General features: G+C 45.9%; 1 protein-coding gene across 1 annotated transcript; it reads right to left on the reverse strand.

Annotated features, from left to right (window-relative positions):
- Positions 1-988: 988 nt before the first annotated feature.
- LOC308275493 (keratin, type I cuticular Ha3-I) lies at positions 989-5,728 on the reverse strand (the record flags this gene model as incomplete). The annotated part of the gene is made up of 7 exons (XM_080713803.1): positions 5,336-5,728; positions 4,232-4,314; positions 3,540-3,696; positions 2,175-2,336; positions 1,956-2,081; positions 1,558-1,778; positions 989-1,106 (listed from the first exon to the last, which is right to left on the reverse strand). The coding sequence occupies exons 1-7, from the start codon at positions 5,681-5,683 to the stop codon at positions 989-991; spliced, it is 1,215 nt and encodes a 404-aa protein (XP_080569929.1). The 5' UTR covers positions 5,684-5,728.
- Positions 5,729-11,114: the final 5,386 nt, after the last annotated feature.

Genomic DNA, 11,114 nt, shown 5'->3' on the forward strand with positions numbered 1-11,114 from the left:
GCTGCTGCATCTTTCTAAAAAGACTCTTTCCCTCTGGTCTGTTTCTTCTCAATTTTCTGGTCTCAACTCAAGTGGCACTACCAGCCCTGACCTCAGTAATGTCCATCACCCAGACCTTCATCCTTCGAGCATATATCCAGATGGACAAGAGTGGCCAGCAGAGGCTTTCTCTTTGAAAGAAGTTACAGACTGTATATTAGAGTGTGCACTTTTATCTGATGGGAAAACTCTGGTTACTTTTTATTGGCTCAAAAAACACAACCAAGCTGAGCACGGTGATGCAGGCTTGAAATCCAAGTACTTGGGAGACTGAGACAAGCCTCAGCAACTTAGTGAGGCTCTCCACGGCTTAGACCCTGTTTCAAAATAAAAAGTAAAATAGGGCTGGGGGGTATAGCTAAGAGGTAGGATGCCCCTGGGTTTCATCTCCAGTAACACACACACACACACACACACACACACACACACACACACACAGAGAGAGAGAGAGAGAGAGAGAGACAACTAACTTCGGAATTCACAAATAAAACAGATGCTTTTAATTTTCGTGAATAGTAATACGAGTTTATTAGGAGGATTAACAAAGGATTATATTGCATCCCCAAAGACCAAAAGTATGACAAAGAAGACTGAGCCCAGTTATGTTCTGTTTCTCAAGCATGTCTATCAGCAGTTAATGTCATTATTTTCAAATCCCATTTAGATGAGCTTTGCTAAAGCATCACATGTTATGCAAATGGGTCGTTATGACTATAGATATTACTTGATCTGCGGTGGTGTCTCTGTGAGACTCAAAAGACAGGCTTTGCAGTCCCTTGGGCTCTGGGATCGAGCCAGGAGACACAGCGGAGGCTAGCGCTAACCTCTGGATGCTGGTGCTGACCAAGGGTTTCTGACGTTGTCCAGGGCGATCACTGTAGGAGATCTTGGGATGAAGTGGAGCTGAGATGCGACTGAAGCCCTTGTCCTCCTCCTGGCAGCGGGATCTCTAGCGCCCAAAAGCATTGCAGGGCCCACACCGGGCTCGTGTGACACAGGGATTGGAGGCACAGGGCCCAATGGGCTTGTCACATGCGTTGCTTGTGGCACACGGGTTGCAGGGGAGGCTGGAGAAAGAAAACCATGGAAGCAAGTTAGAACAAAATGGGTTAAAGAAATAGGAAGACACTAAGGGCACTTTGTGTCAGAGCATTATTCTTCCTTAAATTGCATCCAATCAAAATCTTTCCCCAGCCCCTTTGGTACTAGTGATTGAACCCAGGGGCACTCTACCTCCAAGCTGCATTTCCAGCCCTTTGTAACATTTGGTTGGTTGGTTGGTTGGTTGGTTTTGAAACAACATCTCAAGAAGTTGCTGAGTGTCTAAGTTGCTGAGGATGGCCTCAAACTTGCAACCCTGCTGTCTCAGCCTCCTAAGTACTGGAATGGCAGGTGTGCGCAGCCACACTCAGCTCCAACCAAAATGGTGAAATGATAAGTCTCTTTCAATCAAGAAAACTTTGTCCCCTCAGAAATCTCATGTGCCCCAAGAAAAAACACCCTTCACCCCAAACTCACTTGCAGTCCTCGCTGTCCAGCAGGCTCCGGTACGTGTTGATCTCACACTCCAGCCGGGCCCGGATGTCCAGCAGCACCTGGTACTCCTGGTTCTGCCGCTCCAGGTCACCCCGGATCTCGGCCAGCTGCGACTCCACGTTGCTGATCATGCACTGCACCTGGGACAGCTGCGAGCTGTAGCGGGCCTCGCTCTCCGTCAGAGTGTTTTCCAGAGAGTTCCTCTGTGGTGGGAAGAATAAAGGATGTCAGGGAGCTGTTCCTTCAAGGAGTTTCTCCATGGGATTTCAAAGAAGTCACAGATTTCAAGAATCAAGAAAGGCATGTGGTCCAAAGGGCATCGTGAAGATTCCGCCTCCCCAACTCCGCACTGCTCAGCAGCAGCCCTGAACAATACGCACCAGGTTGTGCTGGGCCTGCAGCTCGATCTCCAGGGCGTTGACCGTGCGTCTCAGCTCGATGATCTCTGCCTGACAGGACTGCAGCTGCTCCGAGCTGGACACCACCTGCTTGTTCAGCTCCTCAGTCTGCAACACCCCAGGGGAGGAGACAGCATCAGAGCCTGCCTTAAGGGCCCTGGAGGCCTTGAATCCTAAGGGGCCACGAGCTTAGACACCGACCTGTGTGGTGAACCATTCCTCCACTTCCCTGCGGTTGGTGTCCACCAGCGCCTCATACTGACACCTGGTCTCATTGAGCACACGGTTCAGGTCCACGGTGGGCGCGGCGTCCACCTCGATGTTGAGGCGGTCTCCAAGCTGACAGCGCAGGGTGTTGACTTCCTGTTGGAGGAAGGGGAAATTGGAAATATCATAAAGGACCTTGGTGCTCTCCTTGAAAGAAAGTAATTCAGTTTCTGATAATTCATAAGTTTCCAACAAGTTCCACCCTGTGATCCTCTCACCGACCAGGTTCTACATTCAGTGACTAACCTGTATAATCTGCTTCGCAAAGGGCCTTCAAATTCATGACCTTCCCCTGCCTTTCAGTGTGCCATTTGAAAAATGTAACAATTTGACCTCAGAGTTGAGACATGGTTGACCATGATTTAAATTCCGGTCCCCAAAAGCCCAGTTTAATGTTTTTGCTAGAATATCCTTTATCACCTTAAGTTGGATTCTTCTGCATGAGTAATAAAAAGACAAAGTCTGGCTAAAGAAGAACAAAGAATACTCGTTTCAAAATTTTCCACCCTGGGATAGAATGAACTTAACTAGTGATTTGCTGGTCCAGGGTAGATTTTGCTGAAAGAAATAAATATGTGTTCACTTCCTTACTGATCTCTTCACCAAAGAGGGCCACCAAAGCTTGGTACATGGGCTTAGGTGGATGTCAGACAGATCCGATTGTGTCTATCTCTACTCTTCACTATACATCTTTCTAGAAGCTTCTGAAATCCTCAATTTCTTCATCTATGAGACTACCACTGGAGCTCTAAAGGGTTTAGCACGATGTTTGGCATGTACTACACTCTTGTTTAATAAGAACAGTCACTGTATATATTGCTCTGAGACCTAAGGTTTGCAAACGTCTCTTCTTTGTGCAGTTGACTGGCCCATGATGGGGAGAATTTCCCTCCATGTTCTTTCCAAGCAACACTGACTAGCAGAAAGAGCTCTGGTCGAGAGTGAGCAGCACTGTGTTTGTCAGGATTGGCAGCCCTCTCTGCTGGGTGGCCCCGGGCCATCCTGATCTCTCCAGTTACACAGTGAACAACAGCTCCATCGTGGGCCCCTGCCTTGTTGCTGACCTTTCCTCATTACTGGGCTGGCTTCCTTTGTTCTAATTTCTGCCATGGCAGAAAAAAAAATTTAATCTCCTATCATGGTTTTTTAGATTACTCACTCATTCTCGACAAATCCATTTTTGTTTAGAGAGTAGCTTCCTGGGCTAATGAGCCCCAGCCCACAGCTTCTCCTGCAGCCTGTGGCGGTTGGACACAGGCCCTGGCGAGTCCGTTCCTGTCCCGCGGTGGGAAAGCTCACCTGCTCGTGGTTCTGCTTGAGGCACAGCAGCTCCTCCTTCAGGGACTCCACCTGGGCCTCCAAGTCGGACTTGCACAGGGTCAGCTCGTCCAGGATCCTGCGTAGGCCGTTGATGTCTGATTCCACCAGCTGCCGCAGGCCCAGCTCCGTCTCATATCTGTGGTCACAGGAGAATCAGGGACGGGGCTGACCAGGAGCACACCTTACCTTGGCTCTGCTTTGATTTGGGTTTGTCGGGCAACTAAGAGTTAGAGTTGCTCCTTTTTATACCCATCGACACCCACAGGTAGGAGTAAAATGCATTGGTAATTATTTTCTTAAAGAGCCAGTGAAGGTAAGAGGCTAAAACCTCACAAACTGTGAGGTTTCCAGAATAAATACATTTTTCCACATTCTTGTGACTGAGTTCTAGCATGGCAGGACCTCAGAGCACCATGCATCCTACACTGACACAAAGTGCAATTGAAGGGATGTCACTTTACGTAGGAGGAGGAGGAGGAAGAGACAGAAGGAGAGAGGAGGGAAGAAGGAGGAGGAGGGAGGAGGAGATCTTGAGAGGGATCTCTGAGGCCTAAGGAGCTAGATCTCTGAATCTTGGGGAAAAGTTTGGCCAGCGTTTGTCAGGATTAAAAACAGGCTAAGGGGGAGGAGGGGGGGAGGATGAATAAGCAACAGTCGGTTCTCCCACTCACTTGGTCCTGAAGTCATCTGAGGCCAGCTTGGCATTGTCGATCTGCACCACCAGCCTGGCATTCTCAGACTTGCTGCACAGGATCTAGAAGCCCCAGAACATTCTAGAGTGAGCAAGGGCTTGGTCATGTTTTGCCAGTGGCAATTCCTAGTAATCCACTTATACGGAAGGATCAGAATGAGAAACCACAGGGTATCTTATGTAAAGCCATTAAAAGCCATCCGTGTACAACAGGTGCTCAATAAATATTTGAGAAACTGAATTTGAAAACTAAGAACATTGAATTAAGCAAGGAGAATATCAGCAGATTTTAATTAAAAAAAAGCTGCTGATATTTATTTTTCCCCAATAAGCAATACTGAGAAGCTAATAATAATAATAATTCATCTTTATTTAAAACAAAACCCTTTCATGTGGCTGACATGACTCTAGAAGCTGAAAAAGCAAAAATGAATAAGACCCTGGATCTTGTCCTCAAAGAACTGTCCATCGAGTGGGGAAGAAAAATATGTGAAATATAGTGGCAAAGGCCTGGGTCAGGGTAGCAGCTCTGCTGTCCAGGCCACGCAGGATGGCTCAGTACCATTTCCTCCTACATGACTTCCAGTTTTCCTGGGTTTAGTCAATCATCTTATGCCCACTCTGGGCACTGGACACCAGAACAAGTCCAGAGGCATCCAGATGAGGACAGTGGAGTGGGATTAACTGTAAATCCAAGAAAAGAAGACAACCAAAGATCACAGCAGTCAGATGCCCCATGGAGAGAAAGAGAAAATTACCCCATCCACTTGCTCAGCTTCTTTCTTGGGCTCAGCCCTTTTCTCTCACCTCAGGGTAATAACTCCATCAGTTGGCAAATGCACAGAAGCATTCAGAAACAGCCCAGTTAAGAGCTGATTTATCTGAAGAGATAGTCCTTCCACCTAGACTAACTCTATGCCACTATTCAGACCCCAAAGCCTCAAGTCTAAAAGTAGCCGTGCCTTCAAGAGATAAAATAGGACAGTCATCAGCCTTCTTATCACACCATTTTCCTTCTGAATCAGGTCTCAGATTCTCTCCCGATATCTTCCTGCTAGGTCCACTCTCGTGCCCACCCGCTCACCTTCTGCTGGAGCTCCTCGATGGTCCGGAAGTAGGCCTGGTAGGCCGGGCACACCAAGGGATCCTGCTGCTGGCCCCGCTCCTGGATGCGGGCCTCCAGCTCCGCGTTCTCCCTCTCCAGCTGCCGCACCTTCTCCAGGTAGCTGGCCAGGCGGTCGTTCAAGAACTGCATGGTCTCCTTCTCGTTGCCATTGAAGGAGCCCTCGCAGAACCAGTTGCAGTTGCTCACGTTGGCGGGGATGTTGCAGGCCCCGGGCAGGACGCAGCCATGGCAGCTGGGGGGTACGCAGGGCCGGGAGGAGCAGCTGGAGCGGCAGCTCACGTTGGGCAGGGAGCAGTTGTACAGCATGATGCTCGGAGGCGGCAAGGTGCCTGGCTCAAGACAGAGTGCAGGTTCTCCAAGCCGCAGAGCTGTGGGTCTCCGTCCTCTGGTCAGCATTTATACCCCCTCCGCAGAGGGTGTGGACACGTTAGGCAGCCCTTTTTTTTTTTTTCCTGCTCATTTGGTGATTGTCAAAGCCCTTCCCCTCCATTTGTTATGTGTTTCCTCAGAAGAGTCCCTCACCTCATAAAAGACTTTACTTGAGCTTCTCCCTAAGTCAGGACTCCTCTGCCATGCGGTGCGTCATGGAGTAGCAGCTTCATGATGTCGCTTCAAAGAGCTGGACTCATGAAAGCCCCGGCCTTCATTAGTGGGGTGTGGCAGGGCCAGGGCCAGGGCCAGGATTGCTGCTCTGCCTTCCGGCATAAGGGCCCTGACTCTTTGGCAAACCTCCGGCTCACATCAATGATACAGAAAAACATAGCTCTCGCCTGTGTGTCTTCTGCTAGGCCAGATTTCCAAATGCCAAATTCAGGCTTCTTGGAAGGAAGAACACATTCCTTCTGCAATGTCTAAAACAATCGGGTTCCTGGTCATCCTGCTTCCTGATATATCCCTGATAATCCACCAAATAACAGACATCCACCAGGATCCAGTCTAGCGCAGTGTACTGGACACTGAGGAGTAAACACTATGGTAAGAAAGAGGGTATACTTACTGAGAATTGCACAGGCCCTAAGGGACACTGGACACTTTTACAAGCATGATTTTTGTCAGCTCTCACCACAGCCCTTTAAGACAAGTGATGTAATTTCCATTTCACAGATGGTAAGCCAGGGCATGGACAATAAGGGATAATAGTTGTAAAGGTAAGATTCCAACACTGATCTCTGCTCTTTCCATTATATTGTTCTGCTGAAATATAAATGGCCTAACGTCTTCAGGCAGGGCATCCCTCCCTCCTATCCGAAATCTCATTTTACCTTGAGCATGACATTATGGGACTTGTGAGCTTAACTCTCTCTGTTTGAGCCCCCTAAGGCAAGGGCAGGTCTTGGAGTTCCCAGATGTTGGCCCCTGCCACACAGTGAACATTTGACTGGGTCTGTGTTGAATGGATGAAGAGATGAACAGGAAATAATCATCGGAGACAGGAGATGATGAGTGATTGGCTTACATACTGGGGAGAAGAAGCACTGTCAGAATTAGAAGTTCACAAGAATTGGTTTGTGCTGGAACCCAAAGTCTTCTAAGAAGCAGAAGAGAAAAGCTGAAACCACATGTGGGAGGATGATCTATACATGGCAGTAGGGCAGAAAATCCCAGGCATGGTCGAGGGGCTCCAGTGAGTCTAGGTAGAACATTGTAAAGGGAAATGATGGGAAATAGAGCTGTCTATGGAGGTCTTGGTCCTGAGCTAGAGGTCCTCAATGGCAAAGCTAAGGGGCTTGGACATCCCTGGAAGCAGCAGAACTATTATAAGTTACTGAGCTTGAGTGTAGTGTGTCAAAAGCTGTTTTAGGAACTGTCTCAGCAAACAGTTATCAGCTTTAGAAACATGAAGGAAAGGCTGGAGGCACAGAGGCCAGCACTGAGGTTATTACAACAGCCAGGCAGGCAGTAATAAGGAGCTGGAAGGAGTACTAAGACAAGAGTTAATGTAGGATGAGCCAAGGGAGAATACAAAGAAAAGAGCATCGAGGGCCTGAGGGTCAAGCTGTGAGGAATTACAAAGAAATGAGAGATTGGGAGAAACTGTGGAAAGAATGAGGCCATGGCACTACAGAAGGACAGAGAGGAGAGCACTTCAAAGAGGAGGTGAGGTCGGAACTGCCGGGTGCAGCAAAGGGGCCATGTGAGATCAGGACCATGGAGAGGGTCTTGGCTCTGTGCACAGAACGTTGCCAGGACCCTCCCAGGGTTGCACAGGGGCCTGCTGTGTACACCACCTATTTTTTGTTTTGTTTTGTTTTGCTTGTCTGAGTGATGCCCCCAACCCTTTTTTATTTTTATTTTCTTTTTATCTTGGCACAGTCTCATTCACTAAGTTACTCTTCTCTGTCCTACGTACTGGAATCACAGGTTTGGGCCACCACTCCCGGATAGCACCTGTGTAAAGTAATGCCCACAGTGAACTTTGGTGAACTGAGATTTCAAGTATGCAGAGTTGAGATGTTCATTGTTTAGAGAGGTTCTGCCACAATCCATTTGCACCTGATTATAAAGCTTGTAAGCTTTGGTCTAAGAAATCTGACTTCCATACAGTGATTGGTGTGCGCCTGAAATAGTTCACAGATGCTGAGCTTGTTTGAACTTAATGATTCATAATAGTTTGTGAATTAGGAACAATTGTCCAAGGAACACATGATTATATCTGTTTTGTTGTGAGACATGAGATGAACCTTATTTGATCCTAGAGACAATATGGAAAAATAGTGCAATCATGTGCCTGGGAGGCCCACACTGTCCATGGAGGAAGGGGTTCCTCATTGTTCCCACAGCAGAGGACAACACGGAGCTCAGCAATGGCTGCTCCTCAGGGGACCCAAGACACTCAGCTGCAGCTGCAGATCAAAACCCAGATTGCTTTACATTTTACACTGGATTCTTTCTTTCCTTCTTTCCAGCTCCTTATGTAGATAGATTCCAAATGTAAAAGTTCTCAAGAGAGAAAAGGAAGATACTAGATATTTTAACTATAATCTCTCTCTCTCTCTCTCTCTCTCTCTCTCTCTCTCTCTCTCTCTCTCTCTCTCTCTCTCTCTCTCTCCTTACCCCATCATTTTACAAATGAAAAAACTGAGGCTCACAGTGGAGAAATAACTTGCTTAGTATCATATAATTTGCAGATCCCTAGTGCCTTCCCAGCCCCACCAGCGTGCTACAGAAATGTTAAATAATTTCATGGTCAATCTAATCTGCCATTATCTAGAGGCAGAATTCAAAGGGAGCAAGAAAAAAATGTATTCATGTATAATTTTCAGAAATGATTTAATAGAAGAATGACACACTACTAAGTTTAGAATAGTGGTTTCAGAGAGAGGGGGGAGAGTGAGAGAGAGAGGGAGAGAAAGAGAGAGAAGGATTAGTTGAGATGGTGTTTTTCTTAATCTATAACAATATATCTCTTTTTTAAAAAAATGGAAGAGATGCAAATATGCACAATATTGAGACTGCTTAAAGCTTTGTTATGAACCTATAGGTTTCTAAAAACTAAAAACCTTTTAGTTTTCATACTTTTATATTTTTGAATTTTCATAATTGATCATTTAAAATAAGAAATAGAGCAAGGCATGGTGGCACACACCTGTAATTCCAGTACTTGGAAGGCTGAGACAGGAGGATCACAGGTTCAAGGCCAGCCTCAGCAACTTAGCAAGACCACGTATAAAAATTTTTTTAATGGCTGGAGGTGTATCTTGGAGATAGAATATTTCTGGGCTCAATCTCCAGTATAAATAGATATATACACGCATACATACATACATACATACATACATACATGCATACATACACACAGAAAATAAGAAATAGCAGCACTGCCTGCCACGCTAGGTGCCAATCACATATCGTAAGCATACCACAGTGGACTTCAGAGCCGTTGTATAGTGCCAAGTATGTAAGCTGAGTAGTAACACTGAACCCCATCCATATGCCTTAGAAACTAAATTGGCTTTGTCCTGAGAAAAAGTGATTCCCTTGAGACTTCTTTCTTTTCTCCACCAAAGAAAGCACGGTGCAGAGATGAGAACTAAGGACAGCACCCCCTGAGCCCAGTTATCACAACATGACCCCTACAAACATAAAGACAAGGTTTTGTTCAACACTACACACTGAACTTAAGATCACAGTGGGTCACCTTAGTATCCTCTCTTAAATTCTTTTGCAAAGATGCTGAGGATGGGATAGCTGGATCATTTAGTTGCTTCATTCCTAGTCTTTGGAGGAACTTTCACACTTTATCTCCATAGTAGTTGTACTAATTTGAAATTCTGCCAACAGCATATAAGAGTTCCTATTTCCCCATATCCTCACCAGCATTTATTTTTATTTATATTCTTGATGATTACCATTCTAACTGGGGTTGGTTAGTTAGAATCTCATTGTAGTTTTGATTTGCATTTTCCTGATTTCTAATGATACTAAATATTTTTTTCATTTATTAATTAGACATTTGTATTTCTTCTTTTGAGAAATATCTGTTCAGGCCAACTGCTTAGACTGGATTATTTTTTTTAATGTTAAGTGTTCTAAGTTCTTTATTTAATCTAGTTATCAGTCCTCTGTCAGAGGAGTAGCTGGAAATAAACAGTAGTAATACATGCCCAGTCGTGTTTTCAGCAGCACAATTCACAATAACCAAACTACGGAATCAACCTATTATGTCTGTCAACAGACAAATGGATAACAAAAATGTTATGGAACTTTACTTAGCCATAAAGAAGAAAAAAATGATGTCATTTGCAAGAAAAATGGATGAAATTAATGAATATTTGGCCGAGATCAGCTAGTTTCAGAAAGTCCAGGGTAGTATGTTTTCTGTCATATGTGGAAGCTCGATTGGAAGTGGGAAGCAAAAGAGACTATTATGTACGTGAGGAAAAAAAAGAATAGTGGGAGGGGGTGAGAAAGGAGGGTGGAAGGGGGTAAAAGGAGAAATGAAGGAAACAGTTTAAACAACGCTATGACCATGTATGAAGTCTCTCTGATATGTCTGGAGATTAGGGGAAATTAGTTGGATCTTCAGGGAAACACACCAAGTGCTGTGTGCATGTATGTTTGCATGGCTTTGAACCTCGCTGTGATGAATAATTATAATGCAGCAGTAAACATGTTTTTATAAAAAGATCACACTATAATTTACCACATTGATAAATTTGAATGCTCACTCACAAGGCATAGAACAGGGTCCTTAGGAGGCACCTGTCCCTGATAAAGGCAACCACAAGTTCACTGGACAGTGGTCCTAGCACAGAGTAGAACTGATGGGCAAACTTAACAAAAATGACTTCTGTGTGGCGCAGAGGTGACTCCTGGGAATGAAATTGCCCCGAGGGAAGAGAGGCTGGAGCCCGCAAACTGGATCTAGGACATTCTGAGCACAGCTTGGAGTGCCATTCAGGTGATCTTCCAAGGGAGGGCCCGTGCCTGAGGTCTAATAACATCAACAACAAAAGAACACCAGCATCAAAAGAACTAGAATATGAGAGCCTAAGAATTTAAGACCAGCAGCAGAGCCAGCATCATCCCGGCACAGGAGATGATGTAACTAAGCAGGTTGGTCAATCTGGGGCAGTGTCCTCGGCACAGACCCCAGCACGCGTAGTGATGGGCGCCATAACCTTGGCTAGCCACCATGGGCACCAGTAGGAGAGACCACGGTATGTCTGCCACCTTTGGCACTCACAGACACTAGAGGCTTAGTAGTTTGGGGGATGGTGCCGAAATTTAAATATAG

This window comes from Muscardinus avellanarius (genome assembly GCF_963383645.1).
Source record: "Muscardinus avellanarius genome assembly, chromosome: 16".
NCBI classification, from domain to species: Eukaryota; Metazoa; Chordata; class Mammalia; order Rodentia; family Gliridae; genus Muscardinus; species Muscardinus avellanarius.